At 48.1% G+C, this 19,269-nt stretch overlaps 1 protein-coding gene across 14 annotated transcripts in view; it reads right to left on the bottom strand.

Moving 5' to 3' along the window:
• LOC126535675 (uncharacterized) overlaps positions 1-19,269 on the bottom strand; it is a 364,982-nt gene that overhangs the window by 61,558 nt on the left and 284,155 nt on the right. For 9 of the 14 annotated variants that reach the window (XR_011895591.1, XR_011895592.1, XR_011895593.1 and 6 more), the window contains exons 20-21: positions 4,921-5,022; positions 2,986-3,165 (exon numbers count right to left, since the gene is read on the bottom strand). Coding sequence is in view for 11 of the 14 variants with exons in the window: in XM_050182488.3 (XP_050038445.1) it covers positions 2,986-3,165; positions 4,921-5,022 (282 nt within the window). In the remaining 3 variants the exon portion in view is untranslated. Of the gene's footprint in view, positions 1-11; positions 261-2,985; positions 3,166-4,920; positions 5,023-19,269 lie in introns of those variants that run through there. The other 5 variants (XM_050182482.1, XM_055073246.1, XM_055073247.1 and 2 more) reach the window with 1 other exon arrangement.

Genomic DNA, 19,269 nt, shown 5'->3' with positions numbered 1-19,269 from the left:
CGGACTATCAGCTACAGTGGAGGAACTTAAAGGCAATCTTTTTTCAAAATCGGGCGAACAAAATGTACTTTTGCTGAGTCGACACGGTCTGACAACAGACTTGTGAGGGTCAGCTGACGATCGCAGCTCAATATTGCGCGCACAAGGGAGGAAGGCGGGGCGGAAACGCACAGTCTTCCGCTCGCGAGGCATGAAGAGGAGGAGAGGCTCCACTCCGGTGGCTGCTGCTTACGGCGCAGCTGCCGTATCTTGGAAGCGATCTGCGATGTGGACAATGTGCATCCAGTGCTGGTGGCCTCTGTATGTGCTCTGCTTTTGACATTTAGTTCGCGTTGAAGCGACAGACAGCATGACGGTCAATTCACTCACTGCTGCTGCAACACTTATTTTGCTTAACTGGCTATCGCAATTGATGCTTCGCCTCTTTGGGTGAAACTGCAATGCTTTTCTTTGTTTTTTACTTTAGAAGCTCGTCACCACTTTTTGCAATAAAGCTGTTAGACATCCTTTGTTGCACTTAGCTATGTTTGGGTGGATGTCTCATTGTCCCTTTACAATCGTGACGAAAGTTTCGGTAGTGAGGCATTTCAGATAGTACAAACTTTGGATAAAACGGACATTCTTTTGTCAGATTATCACGGTCCGTTGTGATGAGAGTTGACTAATAGATTTCGAATCGAATATCGAATTGAATCAAGAAAAAAAAGAAGCAAAATATCAAACATCAAAAATTTTTTCACAATATTTAATGCTTACAAATTTTTACAAAAGCTACAGTGTTGCACGTGCTCAGGAGTGACCTAGCATAGTATAAAAAGAACGCAGCAAGCCATCAGTAACCTGGGTGCACTAAAATCAAGATGGTCTACTCTTATGAAAGCCAAATCAGTATGCCAGCACCGGTTACAGCTTGGTTCTAGTATATGAAAATCTGGAAAATATGCTTCTTTATCAATAGAATTTCTGTCAAATAGAACCAAGTGACACTCTGTTGACTAAATAGTTTAATAGTGGATCCATGTTTTGTGGCAGTCTCTTATTTATTGCATAGAAAGTTTTGCTTTCCAGCAGTTCTTTAAAATGCAGGAGGGCTATCTCAACGGCAGCTGGTTTATCTGCGCGACAGACGAAAGGTCACGTGATTGATCCCTGCTCCACACATCACCGGCACCGCCAGTAAAGAGCAGGCGCCATCTAAGCCGTTTCATTGTCATCAGCCATTGAAATCCCAAACTAGCCATGTGACCAGCTGTTTGAAGCTACAAAAAGAAACCGGCATACGTCTACTAACGCTGCCGGGGCTCGGGAACGAGAGACCGCCATACAATGTGTCTCAAAGATGGTGGCAGTGGACAACTTCGTTGCCATCCCGAACACTTGCTTTCATTTGTGTAACGGTTCCTAGGCGTTCCGAGTGTCGTGCGGCTGCTGCGAATAGATCTACGTCGATCCGGCACCAAGCCATAACTTTAGTTGCCTACATCTGATAAAGCAGCACTATTAAGCCTAATGGCCTAGGTAGTGCTAAGGTCCATTACCACATCAGCCAGCAGAGCAGTTTTGTCACTGCAAGCTGTCGCGGAATGCTTGCTGCTAATATGTTCGTATGGGCAACGCGTCCCCGATTGGTCCCGAGATGACGCATGTGGGTTAAGATGACAGCTGTCGAACATGCGAGGTTCGTCGCCGCGTATCGAACACGATCAGTGTGTTTATCGGTGGCTAATCAACTCGATCTTGGCACATGCTTTTGCGCTTGATGAAATACGTGCTGCTCGTTGCTATTTCCTCTGCCTGCACTGCATTATCATTTCGATCGGTGCTGCCAACGGGGACGAACCTTGTACCGATAGAGGGAGCCTCGACCATTGTGATTCGAGTGCCGCCGTGTGCGTGATACCGGCATCGGGTCGATGCCTGTAAGCGCTCACAGTGACCAAGTTCGTGCCAGCCGGGGCGGCAGCCCATTCGGGCAGTGCTCGGTGCTCCTTCCGTACTGAAGTGAAATGCCTGGATGGCACCAGGGGCTCTGTGGCACACACTATGCGGGCCTTTAAACCGAATACATTGAATATTCGAAAAATCAAATGTACAGATATTCGAATCGATGATATTCGAGTATTCGTACACCCCTACTTACGATTCCTAGTAGAGCTCGCCTGTGTGTCGTTTGTGCTATGTACCGTTACGTCCAGATTAGTGCATCTACTTATTAGCATTTCTTTCCAAGCGAGAGACTCTTGCAGGCCTACAAGTATCTTGTCTGACTACTGCAATGGCATCACAATCTGAATTTCTCTTGCTTAAGCATTCGAATTTCAATGTGCTGCAAGATCGCCACAACCAGCCAGGACAGAAGTAGAGTGAGCTAGCACTTCAGCATTCAATGTTGCACAGTTTGAAGTGGGTGATGCGCTTATCTCAAGCTGCTAATTCTGGCCACTACCCTATGCTAGAGGCGAGTCTTTCCCCGACCAATGCTTGGACCAAGGACACCTCACGTCCCGGACACGAAACGTTGGTCGGTGCAGCTAGCAGGAACAGCTCCACTGACAGGAGTGATGCACAACATACCACAAGTACGACCCCATTTTGCAGCACTGCCAGATGGTAATGCAGAAACACTCCCTTCGTAAAACTTGAAAGATATTTTCTAATGCTTAGTGAAGAAATTTGAGGCAAGATGCAAAGGAGATGGAACACACAAAAGAGCTCAAGAGTTTTTCAAGTAACTGAAAGGTCTGGTTGCTGCTTGCCGGCAAATGCCACCGACTTTTTTCGTCTCCGTTCTGACCAAATTTGGCAAGTTTCATTGGGTACACACTCCAATTTAATGTATGCCGTTGAGATCAACGTGACATCCGATTCATGGGGATGACTGCGTACAAATGTTATGGCAAATGCACAAGCAGCAGTGTGAGCATCCAGGCACGCCCTGCATGGTGGCCCGCGAGGAGACAGCGAGAGAGACCAGTGCGTGCTCACCTTGTCGTCCTTTTCGGCGGGTGCAGCTGAGGGGCCGTTGGTAGCCGGGGATACCGTGTCGGGCATTGCCTTGGCGACGGGCAATTGTGCCGAGGGGCTGTGGTTTGCTGCCGCTTCCTCGTGTGCCTTGGCCCCGGTGCAGCGGGTCTCCGCCAGCTGGGCCTTCACGTTGGCCAGCTCCTGTGGAGAGAGCAGGGGCAGAGCGGCTACGGTGATGTGTGAAATTAGACCGCTGGAAGTTTCAAAGATACACATCTGGGCCGTGTGCACTTGCCGTGCAGCACCACCAGCGGTGAGCACTGCAACTGTGGCACGCAAAGCAGACGACACTGCAATGTAGGAAAGCTGGGGGCATATTGCAATCACAATGTTTTGCCATGTTTGCCTCAAGTTATTTTTTCAGAATAAAAAAAGCGGATAGCCTGGCTGTACAACAAACCATGCATTCATCAGGCCAAGGTATATAAAAAATGACATTAAATATAAAATCTGTGGCAAATAAAAAGCACAATTCATAATCAAAGGTGAAGCCACGCATATTACTATTGACATAATGCCACTAGCTTCCATAACAATTTACACATATTGTTCCCGACATAATCCATTAGCTTCCACATCACTTAGCCACTCTTGCTTGGGCCTATCAAGGCCTGCAGTAGGATGTAGACAAAGATAAAAGTACTCATAGCAATATTTCTTTCTTCTTCTGCTTAATTACTTAACGACGATACCAAAGTTTATTTCCTTGGAACAAATTTAAAATGGGCACAATATTAAACACTAGGGGACTGTTAGCCTTAGCCAGAAATACCAACATGCCACAGAAATTGTGGGTTGCAGTAAATGTATGAAACACTGCATGGTTCAAGCCACCATCCTCACTTGATTAACGTACAGAGATGAGCAGAATTAAGGGGAACCGGGGTAAACACGCGAGCGTGTGGCACACTCTGCGGAGTGTCGGTGCAGCCGTGCGTCGAAGCAAACTTTCACAGGCGCTGTAACGCCTGCAGGACTAAATTGAGCGAAGGCTGCGTGTACTGAATCCAATGTCAGTTGCAGCAGTGCTGCACGACAAGAGTCGTAGCCATGGAGCCAGTCTCGCATTTTCACATTGCAAGTGAACGATCGGCAGATGCTCCACTCTGAGCCCTATGAAGTGCATCGACTCCAGACATGGCCAGTGAATTAAAAAGGGGGTGCGCCCTGCCACATCAGGCGGGCTGCAATGGGAGCGAACGTGACAGTTGTGGTTGCATTCTCGGCTACTTGGCTGGTCCGAACGGAGCTAGCTGCAGGAGACAGGGCGCGTCGGGCTAATGTGTTCCAAGCGCGTTCCCAACGCATTTTCTATGCCAATCCCAGACAAACAGTCCCGACAGGTTGCGCGGTGGTGGATGACACCATTTTCGATGCACGTGTCAAGCCGCACCTTTCTTTTTATCCAGCGGCCGTGCTCCAGCAAACAGCCTTGCCTCGAGAGCAAAAGATTTGGTGCCTTTTGTGAACAGCCCGAGATGATGAGAGGGGCCAAATGGTTTATGGCATTTGTGCAATTCGTTTAGGCCCAAGTTGGCGAACCGTTTTAAAGGCTGTGCACAAACCCAAGGATAGCTTCGCAACAACGGCAATTTGGTACTGAAAGTCGAACTCGTCCAGGTAACGCAGGCTTGGCGAGCCTGAGACAGGCGATACACGAGGCCAAGCAACACTGCACCTGTGCAGGTTTGCTGAGACGAGGGAAGGTGGGGATTTTAGTTTGGGTAATAAGTTTTGTGAAATAAGGTTAAGCGCACATACTTGTGGTGCGACTGAAGTGTCAGCAGACCTAAATTAGCACACTTTGATGAAACGTCGTTGGCGCAGTGGGAGAAATTGATGCAAAACGCCTTGCTGTGCCATTGTGGGAACCCTCCCAACAACCTGTGCACACACCTGTTTCAGGAGGTCGTAGTCGTCCCGCATCAGCTTAACCTCTTCGAGCTCCCGCACTCTGCTCTCAAGGTGAGTCCTCACATCCTGGGCGTTCCGACTCACCTGCAAAGGTATTGGTGGTCACAGTGAGCCAGCGAAAGATGCACCAAATGCTACCAGCAAAATTCACACCCAGAGTTTGACCAGTCCAAGACAACAGTCAACGTCTGTGCACTAACTTGTCCGACGTATATTTCAGCCAACTTGATTCTCTATTCTGCTTCTGGTTACTGCATATGATGTTAATGTTGCTTTCACTGCTCCCAATAAGCTAGGTAAGATATGCGGTGTCGTACAGAGGAAAAAGGAGGGGGTAAAAGGCAAAAAAAGAACAGATATTTGTCCAGTGAAGCACAATAAGAACAACAGTTTTACTGACTGCCGTATGGGTATGGTTTATAAAATTTGCCTTGGCTGTGGCCAGTTCTACGTAGGGCAAACGGGACGGTGTATCAATCAGAGGCTAATGGAACATAAAAGGTTGTTAACCGGTGGATCGCCTTCTAATCTTTCCCTACATTGCCAAGATTGTAACTGCACGCAAGAGTTAGATGAATGTGCAATATTGTACAGGCATAAGAATGAAGATACGCGTCTTATGGTAGAGGCATGGCATATCTGCAATGGTGGAAGTGCATGCGTGAGTCAGTTTTCGATTTACTTTACATAAGGAAGAGATTAAGTGCCTTAACAGTTATCTCTCACATAGACTGGCGCATGTACCCGACTGACACGTGGCGATACCATTCCCGAGCTTGCGCAGATGAGTTTTGTGTCTTTTCTTTATTCGTCTCAGTGCTCCCTTCAGTTGATAGTCAGCGTTTGTGTTGCCCACTTCTCTACTCTTGTGTCCTGTCTGCACGCCTCACCTTTTTTTTGCATAATGACATTTCCAAATTTCCTGAGTTTTCCAGGTTTTCCCCGAGTGCCTTTGCAACATTCCCCGAGTGACACAGAACTTCATTTTATGTCAAGACGGGTTGACACCGTCGCCCGATGCTGCCACTCTCAAGTAAGTATATTACAAAACATAAAAATGACTTAATCCAGTTTGAATAGTAAGGACTAGTGTTTATTTCATTCAAAAAGAAGGCACAATGGCGAGGTTAGTAAAATGCACACTGAATAAAATATCGTTAAAAAATGGTAAAAACTATTGCAAATCTATTTGCAAAATATTGCAAATAAAAAGGAGATGCGTACGGAAGCAAATATTTCTGAACATGAGCTATATTTATCAACTTATAGCAAGCTCATTGGTGCGAGGCCTGAACATTGTCACAAGTGAGATTCTCTCTGGGCAATTCGTAAGTCAACCTCAACTGTCCTGACATACTCTCAGCCTGTGCACATCTCAGTGTTGTGTTTCACTCCTTTAAAGAGTTTATTTTGGTTTGGATGAGGGACACCTGCATCTCGGCGTCAGACAAAGTTTGTTTTTTGAGCTCAAGCTCCTTCACAGAAGCAGTGGCACGCTTCCTTTCCTGTTTATTCTTCATTGCATACGTCCTTTCTGTTCTCGTCATCCTTCTGCTGCGCGTTAACCCCACGGACCATTTGAAGCATCCTCTTAGTCAGTTGTACAGTCAACGTCCGATTTTTCAGACTAACTAGGGGCTGCGAAAACATACGAAAAATCGGGCAGTTCGCAAAAAATGAATGCACACTTTTACTGCCCTTAAAGGGCCCCTTACCAGGCCACACAGCAAATTTCGTTTGTACTCTGGAAGTTGTTACATGCCCTCTAGGGAGTGTTCTGCCGGAAGAATTTTTCAAGTTGGTTCATTAATAGCAGAGATAAATATATTTCAGTGCCCCAAACCCATGATTTCAGGAGCCAAGGGCCACTGCCAAGAGACACTTTCTCCACTTTTCCCCTCTAGCCTCCGCAAGCGAAATTGCTTCCCTGCGTTCTCCCATACTGGAGCTCAAGGATCGCATGCCGCATACGTCACGGGCCCCACCCTCTTTTCTTTCCCCTTGCTTTTTTACTGCAAGGCGCATTTCTCCTGACCGCATTGCGCGCAAACTGTTGCGTTCATCTCATTTCGTGCAGCACACAATATTGCAAGCTGTGCACAAGAACTCCTGACCAACGGTGTAAGCCAGTGTTATGCAAATACCGAGGCACTGTTTGACACAGACACATGCAGCTCATAGAGCATGATCGCATGATGGAACATGGTAGAAAATGACATACTTTCATTGTCTGCGCTCGCGACTGCAGGACGTGGGAAGAAGCATACAAAACATCTCTCTTGCTGTGGTGCAAAGTAAAACAAGAACACATGTGCACAGGCATACGGTGTGTGTGTTTTATTATTTCTCTAAACTTTAATTCGTCTATTTGAAGCAACAGATTACACAAATAATAGATGTTGCATTGAATAATTCTCGAAGTCACGTGCCACTACGAGCGACGTCACAGCAGGGTGTTACGTTTCGCCTACAACGCGCGGTAATGCCGGCGCGGATGCAACGGACGCCGGGGCTTTGTTCAAAGCGGCGGACATTTTGGCCCGTTCAACGCCGCCGCAACGCCTACCCGCCAAGCGTGTCCAGGCGTGTTTCAGTGCCACGTGTCTTCGTGTGTGCGTGTGTGTGTGTGTGCCCACGCTTGTCAAAGCGCGGCAGCCGGGGAGCGGAGCTCCCCAAGTGAGGGTTGGCGATGCGTCACTACACTCGGTTCAGCAGGTCTCTCGGCTCGACCGTGCGCGCCGTCGTGGGCTCATGCTCCGCCGTCCCGTGACCTTCATCCCGTGACCTTCATCCCGTGACCTTCCCTTTTGGACCGCGACGCCGAGAGTATAAAAGCAGCTGCCCCCGGACGCCAGGGGAGAGGCTCCGATTTGTACTGTTGAGTTACGTGCTCTCCCGTCTCTCCACTTCGGTCGAACTGACCGGCCGCTCTTTTGCTATGTTAGAATAAACAAGTTGTTCTGTTACCAGTCTTCTCTTGCTTTGCCGGGACTTTCTGATGCTTCCAGTGCCCCAGGCCGCCAGGCCAACGCTACCCTTGGGGCTTGCGACCCATTGGCAATAACGGGCGTCAGCACCGAGACCCCAACAACTCGTGCCAGCGGTGCGATTACTACAACTGGTGGCAGCGGTGGGATCGCGACAACGGAGGCCAGCAGCGAAGAGATGCGGTTGACTGTATGCTGAGCAGCACAACGACCATCCGGGAGCAGCGCAACGAGCCCTGTGTGATGACTGGTTGCCTGCAGCGGAACGACTGCGCTGAAGTCTTGGCTGCGAGGTTTGGTGAGTGCGGGACTTTCTTCTTCTGAGTTTTGCCAGGCTTTTGTTAGTGTTAGAAACAGAGCTGGTAATTGGGGTTGTCGTTGCTGCCGGGTTAGTTTGCGGCAAGACAATAGTAGGCAGTAGAGAAAGCAGCATTCAGAGCAGCCATGGATTTGAAGTCGTTGCGCAAACCGAAATTGCTGGAGCTTGCGAGAGAGTTGGGTCTGGATGTCTCAGACAAACTCAGAAAACCAGAAGTGCTAAGGGCTATTCTTGAGTTAGAAGCTGAGGATGACGAGCTGTCGGAATGCCTTGAGACCATTGAGGAGAGGGAGGAGCAAAAAGAAAAACAGGAGCGCGAACTTAAAGAACAGAAAGAGAAAGATGAGCGCGAACGTAAAGAACAGAAAGAGAAAGATGAGCGTGAACTTAAAGAACAGAAAGAGAAAGATGAGCGTGAACGAAAAGAACAGAAAGAAAAAGAAGAGCGCGAACACGCTTTGGAAATGAAGTGTCTCGAGGTAGAGATGGAACGCGCTCGTAATGGAAGTCAGGCACACGGTGCAGGAGAACGAGTATTGTTCAAAATGACTGACCTGATGCGGCCGTTTAAGCTTGGAGAGGACATTGGTTTGTTCCTGGTTAACTTTGAGCGAACGTGCGAGAAGCAGGGGTTCTCTCGGTAAACGTGGCCACAGCGCTTGCTCACTTTGCTACCCGGCGAGGCGGCCGACGTAGTCGCTCGCTTGGAGAGAGAGGAGGCAGAGGATTTCGACAAAGTGAAATCGAGTCTGCTAAAAAAGTACCGGCTGTCAGCGGAGGCGTTCCGTCGGAAGTTTCGGGAAAATGAGAAAGGCAGAAGGGAGTCATATACAGAGTTTGCGTACAGGCTTATGTCAAACATGCAGGAGTGGCTCAAAGAAGAGAAAGCGTTTGGTGACCACGAGAAAGTTCTGCAGTGTTTCGGGCTAGAACAGTTTTATAGTCGGTTACCTGAGAACGTGCGGTACTGGGTCTTGGATAGGCCAGACGTTAGTACGGTGGCTAGAGCCGCTGAGCTAGCCGAGGAGTTTGTGACGCGTCGGGCTCGCGGAGCTAAGGACGGTCAAAAGGGTGAATTTGGCTCCAAGTTTGAGAGGCCAAAGTTCACGCCCATGAGAGCAAAGGGGGACACACGTAGTTCGGATGCGAGTGAAAGCAGTCCGACCGAACGTACGGAGACGGCGGCAACCGAAGCCGAACGCAGAAAGCGGTTCGAGATGAGGCAAGCGCGCGTTTGTTATACGTGCCAGAAGCCGGGTCACTTTTCGGCGCAGTGTCCGACCGAACGTAAGGAGACGGCGGCAGCCGAAGCCGAACGCAGAAAGCGGTTCGAGGCGAGGCAAGCGCGCCTGTGTTATACGTGCCAGAAGCCGGGTCACTTTTCGGCGCAGTGTCCGACCGAACGTGAGGAGACGGCGGCAACCGAAGCCGAACGCAGAAAGCGGTTCGAGACGAGGCAAGCGCGCGTTTGTTATACGTGCCAGAAGCCGGGTCACTTTTCGGCGCAGTGCCCAGAAACAAAACCAAAAGTCGTGTTTTTTTCATTAGGCAGCACTGACGAGAACATGAAGCTTCTCGAGCCTTACATGCGAGACCTCCTCGTGAACGGGAAAGAGTGCCGAGTGCTTCGCGATACCGCAGCTACAATGGATGTAGTTCACCCCTCTTACGTAGAACCCGATATGTTCACGGGCGAGTGCGCATGGATCAAGCAAGCAGTGGAAGCTCATAGCGTGTGTCTGCCGGTAGCAAAAGTGCTTATTGAAGGACCTTTCGGAGCACTTGAGACGGAGGCCGCAGTGTCATCTATGCTGCCCCCCCAGTACCCGTACCTATTTTCGAACAGGTCCGATCACCTCCTGCGCGAGAAGGGGCTTTTGTTTGGTGAGGCTAGCGTTCAGGCCTTAACCAGATCGAAGGTTCGGGAGCTCGCTGCAAAGGCGGTAGTTGCGGGGCCGACGTTGTTGAACGATGAGAAAGGGTCAGAGGCGCAGCAAGCTGGTATTCAGAGCACGCCCGAACTGAATAAAATTGAGCCTGTAGCGTTAAAGGCACCAGATACTGGAGAGGAAATTCCCGATGCGGGAAAGTTAGAAGAGCTTCCGGTCGAGCTTCCGGGACTAGGCTCAGTGACAAACAGGAAAGACACCGATCAAGTCATTAGTGACTTAATAAGTAAAGCATCGCTGTCGCCTGAGCAGAAAACAGAAGTACACCAGCTCTTACAAGAGTTTCAAGGTCTGTTCTCTGAGAGGCCTGGTAGGACTTCTGTCCTTACTCATGACATAGAACTTACCTCCCCAGAGCCAGTACGATCCAAGGCGTACCGGGTGTCACCCCGCCAGAGCGATATTATGGAGGCTGAGGTAAAGAAAATGCTACAGCTCGGTGTTATTGAAGTGGGTGAGAGTGATTATACCTCCCCTTTGATTTTAGTTGAGGTACCGGGCAAGGAACCTCGTCCTTGCGTCGACTACCGCAGGCTTAATTCCATCACTAAGGATCAAATTTATCCGATCCCTAACATCGAGGAGCGCCTTGAGAGAGTGAGTAGCGCTCAGTTTATTTCCACCCTAGATCTTGTCAGGGGTTATTGGCAGGTTCCACTTACAGAAGAGGCTAGTAGGTATGCGGCGTTCATTTCACCAATGGGGACATTCCGTCCTAAAGTTTTGAGTTTTGGTTTGAAGAACGCGCCATACTGCTTTTCAAGCCTCATGGATAAAGTGTTGCGGGGACAGCAAGAATTCGCCTTACCGTATCTAGACGACGTAGCGATATTCTCCGCATCCTGGCCTGAACATATGGCGCACTTGCGGGCAGTGCTAACCCGCCTGCGCGATGCGGGCTTGACAGTCAAGGCTCCCAAGTGCCAGTTAGCACAGGCCGAGGTTGTCTACCTCGGACACGTGATTGGTCGGGGTCGACGCCGCCCCTCTGAAATAAAGGTGGCCGCTGTGCGAAACTTCCCGCAACCGCGTACGAAGACCGATATTCGGTCGTTCTTAGGTGTCGCCGGCTACTATCAGAGGTACATCCCCAGGTACTCTGATATCGCGGCTCCCTTGACGGATGCTCTAAGAAAGACAGAGCCGCAAACAGTCGTCTGGGATGAGACGAAGGAAAGAGCTTTTAGCGCCCTAAAGAGCGCCCTAACAAGCCAGCCTGTGCTACGATCGCCCGACTACACAAAAGGGTTCGTTGTTCAGTGTGATGCTAGTGAGCGAGGCATGGGCGTTGTACTGTGCCAACGGGAAAATGGAGAAGTAGAACACCCCGTCCTGTATGCTAGTCGTAAGCTGACCAGTCGTGAGCAGGCGTATAGCGCCACCGAGAAAGAGTGTGCGTGTATCGTGTGGGCCGTTCAGAAATTGTCATGTTACCTAGCCGGCTCAAGGTTTATCATTGAAACGGATCACTGCCCTCTCCAATGGCTGCAGACCATCTCTCCCAAAAATGGCCGCCTCCTGTGCTGGAGCCTCGCTTTGCAACAATATTCCTTTGAGGTGCGTTACAAAAAGGGGAGTCTCAACGGTAACGCCGATGGCTTAAGTCGAAGCCCCTAACGTGGGAATCAGCCTCAAAATTGCTTGTTACTGATGTTTTTCTTCCCGAGGCAGGATTTTTAACCTATTGCTTTTGTGTAGTGTTTCAAAGTGATGATGTGCTTTTTAGTGCAATTTTTCCGATTTGTGGACGCGTTCTGAGTGCTGCTAAACTACTGTAAGGAACTAGGCAGCAGTATAAAAGGGGAAAAAGCCTGGCAGGGCTTAGTGAGGGTTGTGCCGTGCTTGCTGACTGAGCGGTTGACTTTCGGCGTAGTTCTAACGCTTGCCGGAAACGAGAACAAAAATGTCAACTCTCCCGAAGTCACTTTGCAGTGTCCTGTGTGCACCTGAACGTGAGAACGAGGCCTTCTCTGTGCGCTGCGCTCAAGAAACGCCAAAGGACGCCCGACTTCGGTTATGAGCATCGCGCGACATCCCTCCGGACAGCGGATGCAGTCCCCTGACCATCGGGATCTCCTTCCCCCGGCGGGGCGGTCTGTTACGTTTCGCCTACAACGCGCGGTAATGCCGGCGCGGATGCAACGGACGCCGGGGCTTTGTTCAAAGCGGCGGACATTTTGGCCCGTTCAACGCCGCCGCAACGCCTACCCGCCAAGCGTGTCCAGGCGTGTTTCAGTGCCACGTGTCTTCGTGTGTGCGTGTGTGTGTGTGTGCCCACGCTTGTCAAAGCGCGGCAGCCGGGGAGCGGAGCTCCCCAAGTGAGGGTTGGCGATGCGTCACTACACTCGGTTCAGCAGGTCTCTCGGCTCGACCGTGCGCGCCGTCGTGGGCTCATGCTCCGCCGTCCCGTGACCTTCATCCCGTGACCTTCATCCCGTGACCTTCCCTTTTGGACCGCGACGCCGAGAGTATAAAAGCAGCTGCCCCCGGACGCCAGGGGAGAGGCTCCGATTTGTACTGTTGAGTTACGTGCTCTCCCGTCTCTCCACTTCGGTCGAACTGACCGGCCGCTCTTTTGCTATGTTAGAATAAACAAGTTGTTCTGTTACCAGTCTTCTCTTGCTTTGCCGGGACCTTCTGATGCTTCCAGTGCCCCAGGCCGCCAGGCCAACGCTACCCTTGGGGCTTGCGACCCATTGGCAATAACGGGCGTCAGCACCGAGACCCCAACAACTCGTGCCAGCGGTGCGATTACTACAAGGGCGATGTACGTAGCCATACCTGTGCAATATACGTCGACTCTCTGGCTGGGAGTGCGGCACCCATGAGGAGGAGGGCAGACGGCGTTCCATTTGAAATTTCAGCTCTTTCCGCGGCGCATAGCGATGTAATACTTAGCAGGAGCGATTGTTAGCGAGCATGGTATGAACGGCGCTTGTCAGCTCAAAATAGATAGAACTGGTGAGGGGCCCTTAAAGGGCGCTCAAAATGCCACAGGCACACTCGAAAAAGCTCTGAAGGCCTGCCAGTACACTTATTAGGCACATCGGTGCTCATACTGTGACAGGAGGTGGTGGGTGCACTCGTGTATAATTAAGGAATACACACTGTGTTTAATGACAATTACCCCTTCCCACTTTTGTTACGCGTCACTGCAATACGTTCACATATGCTTCACCATGCAACACTGCTGTACTGAGGCAAAGCTGACTTCCAGGAACCAACATGCAATGGGTCGTGTTTTCCGTGCGAGAGCCACAAAGGCAGAGTCGGTGCCTTTGCTGAGAGCAGCAAATTCTTTTAATGAAAAACACGGCGCAGATCTTAACAGCGAACGTCGAAGCAGCTAGGCCTAGCATTGCCGTGGTAGTGGCTACGGCTGCAAGCAGATCCACGTGCGAGAGCGCCGGTTCGAGGCGGCAAGGTAATCAAAATGGAGGTGATGATGGTGGCTTTGCTTATTGCCATTTTGGACCGGTGGTCACGGCAGAAAGTTAAGAAAATGGGACAGCAAAGGGTGCTTACGTCCGAAATTTCAGACGTTCTTATATATTGACTCTATGGTGGAGGTGGTCGTGCCACAAAGCCATCCAAACTATCAGGCGTCCGGAACGTCTGTTGCTGACGGTACACTGGCAACTATCCAGCCGATGACACGGTGTCAAAAAGGACTCGTTACGATTCCTCTCTGCTACTCGAGAAAGCATTACTGTGACTTTCGTGCCCTTTCAATAAAATCACTGCTCATTTTCCCCAATATAGCAGCAGAAATTCCCCGAGTTTTCCCCGAGTATTTTCAGACTGTTGAAACTCCCTGAGAATTCCCGGTTTTCCCAGTTTTCCCAGTCGGTAGACACCCTGGGCCTCCTCTGGAGATCATCTGCGATTGGATACAGTAGACTTCCGTTAGTTCGACTTTAGCTAATTTGACCCCAGCTGAAGGTACCGGCCTGCATCCAAGCATTTCCATGGGCTCAAAGTTGAGTTGTATTGATCCTAAAATTGGCCTTCACCAGATAATTTGAACTTCACAAGCCTAATCCCAACAGAGAAACAATAGGGCCCTCTTATGTGGCAGTGCCTGCTTCAACAGACAGTCAACGTCTTCAAAAAGCGTCATCTGTTGAAAACAACCATTTTTGGCCTGCCTGAGGAAGATTTTAGATCAATAATTGTAGCTCACCATGTCTGACTGCGGTACTTACCCAATTCTAATGCACAGTTTCTTTTTTAATAAAGATGGTCCAGGAACTGCCTGCGCAGTACAATGAGATACAAAACCACAATCGCCCATGCGATGTGCATAAGCTTTAATGCACAACACTGATGCATTGTGGCGAAGCTGACAGAAAACTGGCCGCCATTGTGCAACGGATATAGGACACCTGCACATTTCCCCCCAAACATCAGGTGTGCGTGGCATTTCTACTCTGCTTAGGAGCTTTCTACATTTCCATATTAGTTTTCTACTTTGGACAGTTAGAAAGTGGGCACTCCTTTGATTCAGAGATAGGGAAAATAGTTAAACCTGAATATAACGAATTGCATAAAATAGGCAATTTGCTTCATTATACTAACAATTGACCTTCTGTGAAAACATGTACAGTGCCCAATAAATTTTCATAATACAGAAGGGGCTGCAAGATTTTTCGAATTATAAGGCATTCAGAAAAAGCAAATCTCAATGAGAAAACAATTCATTCTGTTGAATTTGAGTCAACGACAGAAGAATAGTTTCGTACGGCATTGACAATATCTTAAATCTTGGCGGTATGACGTGAAGCCAGCCACGCTTTTGTGTCCATTCTGCGCCTGTCCCTGTCGGCCGCAGGTGACAGTGGGACACAGCTACCGGCCGGCATCTCCAAAAACTCGAGGTTAGGCAAGCTCCAGCATTAAACGCACTACGGCGCACGCATTGCCACGACATCCCCGACTGCCCCCTCACATGCGCTCAGCCGCGCCAACAGCCATGCACAGCCAGACAAGGAGACGGGCACCAACAGCTGCCAGAAAGAGGCCAGGGCTGTCGTGTGTTTCTTTGTTGCCTGTCGTTAAAACTAAGGCAACGTCACTAAATTTGCGCTAAATTTTGCCTCAATATCGCTAAAATTGACGCTAAACTGTTGAGCGAGGTTTAAGTAACATAGAGATGTTGGAAAACTATATGGGCTATATGAAATACGAGCTAATGTAGCATAAATCATCTATCAAAGCATTTCATGTCTAGAGTCTGTGCAGGTGAGGGACAAACAGCGAATTTACCGACACTGTGTCCAGGGGTTTAATTTACTACTGTATTCACATAACTGATTAATTAAGTTCGCATCTAGGATGAAAAAAAACAAAAAAAACAAGAGAACTGATTTTCTTAGCATGAAAACTGAAGACTCGGACCAGATTACCCCACCAATTTTGTAATTCTTGGCGTTTGTGAAAGGAGAGCAAAATTCTTTGGCTAGTGCTTGGTCGTATGCTTTTATACAGAAATAACAATTACGTGATCATTATGTGGTTCAAATACTATGATTCTGCCCCTGGACTCACTCGAATGCTTCGTGCAGCCGAAAGCTTTGCGATATTTTCGAAAGCCGTGAGAAATATAAGTGGTGCATTTGGATCAGTTTCAACGAGCACAGCCCGCCCCCATATGTGCAACTTTCTACAGTCTATCTGTCTGATTATGCACCTGCTGCTTTCTAGATCTCACAATGCACTTTATTCCAATAGCTTTGGTAAATTAGTTTACTGCTATGGTTGCAAATGTTAGCCGATCAAACATATCTATTGAAGCTACAGAAACTACAATGCTAGGACCCATTTAAATCACCTTTGCAAAAAAAAATTTGCATTTTCCGAGCTGAATATGATGGCTGCTTAGATTACTGTGCTGTGAGGCACAAGCATCATGCAAACACCACTGCTGTCGCGACCACCGTTTCTTCATGGTGGTCACAGAGCCCCCGCGCTGTACAGGCAATTTGGGCCGCTTACTTGTAGTTTCTAAATAATAATGTGCGCTCTAGAAAGCCATCTTTGAAGAATGTTCCTAACTAAGCAATGGCTAAAATGACCCCAATTTTTCCGTCATGTTGCTAGTCCCTAGTCACTGTACAGAAAAATGTTGCTGAAGAATGAATGAATGTGTGTTGTTTAGTGGCACAAAGGCCAGGTATGGCCAAAGAGTGCCATGACGGTGTTAATGATTTCGCAGTGGAATGATGAGTTCTGTGAAGTTGATGTGACGTAGCTGTAAAGGGGCCTAAAAGACAGGCGCTGCAAAGTGCGTAAAATCTACGTGCAATAAGATTATGGCGATGACTAATGACGAGTACTATGAGCCTTACACTGCATTGCGAAGAAATCATATGATATACAGAACATGTGAGATCCAAAAATTGGCTACAGCACAACTGTTTCACTAGAGCCCTTGAAACACAAGGGCCTGGAGGCATGTGCTATACAGTATGACTATTACAGCGGCATCTTCTGAATACGAATGTATGGGACTAATAACATGTAAGACCACAGACAAAGTGACTAAATCCAGTGAGAAAATCACTAAACATGGCAACACAGCAGGGCTGTAGAATGCGCTCGATGCAGGATGACGCCATTTGGGTTGATAGTGGCAAGTGTGGCAGCGCCTCTTGCAGCAACTTCGACTAGGCACACTTGACATAAAAATTGTCACAGCACCAACACATGCAACCACAAAGTATGAAGGACGGGATGCAAGCGCTGACTGTCAACTAAATTTTATTGATGGAAGACGGATACCTTATATAAGGGGAAAGGCAGAAGTGAAGGGGGAAGGGAGTGATACAATCGGGGAAAATGACATTGTGCATCGATGAACGAACGTGCCAGCAGTCAACGGAATCAGGCGCAGAACTTCTGTAGGGAATTGAATCTTGACAAACTTGCGAGGGATAATGCTAATAGCAGAGGTAGTAGCCTAAACGCATTTTTTACAGCCAAGACCCACAAACCAGATATTCCATTCCGGACTATCGTTAGTGAACAAGGTTCATGGCAAATAAACGTTAGTCGGTTTCTGCAAAAGCATCTCAAAACGCTTGCTTTGGATGATCCGTTCCTAACAAGGAAATCTACGGATGTCTCGCTGTTTCTTGAGAGCACAGATAACAGTGGCTTTGGTCTTCTCGTAGATGTACAAGACTTGTTTTATTCTGAGCCTAAAGATCAGCTTTTGTTGGCTGTTAGAGAATGCGTAGAAGCAAACGTCGAAGTGTCATTCCGGAATTCAACAGGCTTGTCAGTAGATAATTTTATATCGTTATTGCAGTTTTACCTGAAATCTACTTTTATCGTTTATGACAACCTGCCTTTTTTGAAGTGCAACGGTATCTGCATTGGGTCCTGCGTGGCTCCAATTCTTTGTGATATTTTTTTAGCAAAAGTAGATAAACTTTTAGATAGAGCTTATTTTGGGGGGTGTTCGTTTTAAAGGTTTTTAGGTACGTAGATGACTTTTTAGTGCTTTTAGAAAAGCAGGCGGCCTTCACCTACCTCTCTACAGTAGGTGAAGTTTAAACGCATTTGACAAGCATGCACTAGGGCTAAATTTTATCCACGAACTACCTGACGCAGATGTCTTACAGTTTTTAGACCTCGGACTAACCTTTCATGAAAAGCACGTTTGCTGGGGGCTACTTCCCTCGCGTGAAAAAGTATGTGTTACCATATGATTCAGCGCATTCCAAAACTGTAAAAAGAGCTATAGTGTCGCACTGTTTGGAATAGTCTCTTCAGAAGTCGTGCCCGCACCTAATGCAGAAAGGTTTTGAGAATCAGGCCAGCAGACTTTTGGCGGCGGGGTTCCCCCATTCGGTCTTGATTGCGGTGTCTGAGATCCTCCTTAAGAGGAAGCTTTAGCTCGGGCCCAACTCCGACGCGGCCTATTCAAATACATGTAAAACGCAAAAACGTTTTTATGAGATAACCCCTGGACCGATTTTGATGACATTTGTTGCATTTGAAAGAGAAAGTTAAATTCTAGTGACTGTTGGAAGCGGAATTTCGATTTAGGGCTTGAATTTTCTTAAATCGATTTTCAAATATTTGACCGTTTGAAAAAAATGGAAGCACGAAGTTTACAAATTCATAGCTCTGCATCAAGAACTGATATCACGGTTCTGTAAACGGCATCCATTAGACCATTCAAAGCGGACAAATTCAATATGTCATTTTACATCTTACGTGAATTTGTTACGTTGGTTACAACGGTTTTGCAAAAGTTGTATTTCCCTATGATTAAATATTTTTGATATTCATGTGTAACACATCAATTTTGTCCGCTTTAGATGTACTATTATATGCAATTCACAGAATTGTATTATCATGTTTAGTGGTTGAGTTACAGAGTCGTAAACTTGATAGTTTCGTTTTTTGAAAATGTTCGATTTTTGGTCATTTTTAATAAAAAATTCACGACCTAACTCAAAAATTCGAAACCAACAGTCACTAGATTTTAAGTTTGTCTTTTAAATGCAACAAACCTCGTCAAATTTGCTGCAGTGGTTGCCAAGAAAAACGAATTCTCCTTTTACATGTATTTAGATAGGAGCATTCGAGCTAAAGCTTCCTCTTAAGAAACTAAAGCTGGGAACAAGAGGGAAAGATGACCGTCGGAAGACCGCCAAGCCTTTGGTTGTGCCATACCTGCACAAGACTTCGCACAGTCTCAAGAAGGTAGCCAACAGGCATGGGGTGTCCGTTGTTTTTTCGGCACCCAACAAGCTGGCACAGTTATGCCCACGCATCTGCAACTATAAAAAAAGAGGTTGTCAGCTAAAACATGAGAAGCCGTTCATCAAGTGTTCCACAGGAGTGGTCTACGCCATTCCCTTGAACTGTGGAAAGGCTTATGTCGGCCAAACCGGCTGCTGCATTAATGAACACTTGGGGGAACATACCCGAAATTTAAGCAACTTAAAGGACAAGTACGCACATTTGGGCGCGCACGTAATTGAATGCACAGGATGCGAGGCTCAATTGGGAGAGACGAAGATTCTCGGCAAGAGTGCCAGCGCGACGCCGCGCGTCAGTTTGG

This window comes from Dermacentor andersoni, chromosome 7 (genome assembly GCF_023375885.2).
Source record: "Dermacentor andersoni chromosome 7, qqDerAnde1_hic_scaffold, whole genome shotgun sequence".
NCBI lineage: Eukaryota > Metazoa > Arthropoda > Arachnida > Ixodida > Ixodidae > Dermacentor > Dermacentor andersoni.
The sequence above is the reverse complement of the archived record's forward strand: the minus strand, read 5'-3'. Positions and strand labels throughout refer to the sequence as shown.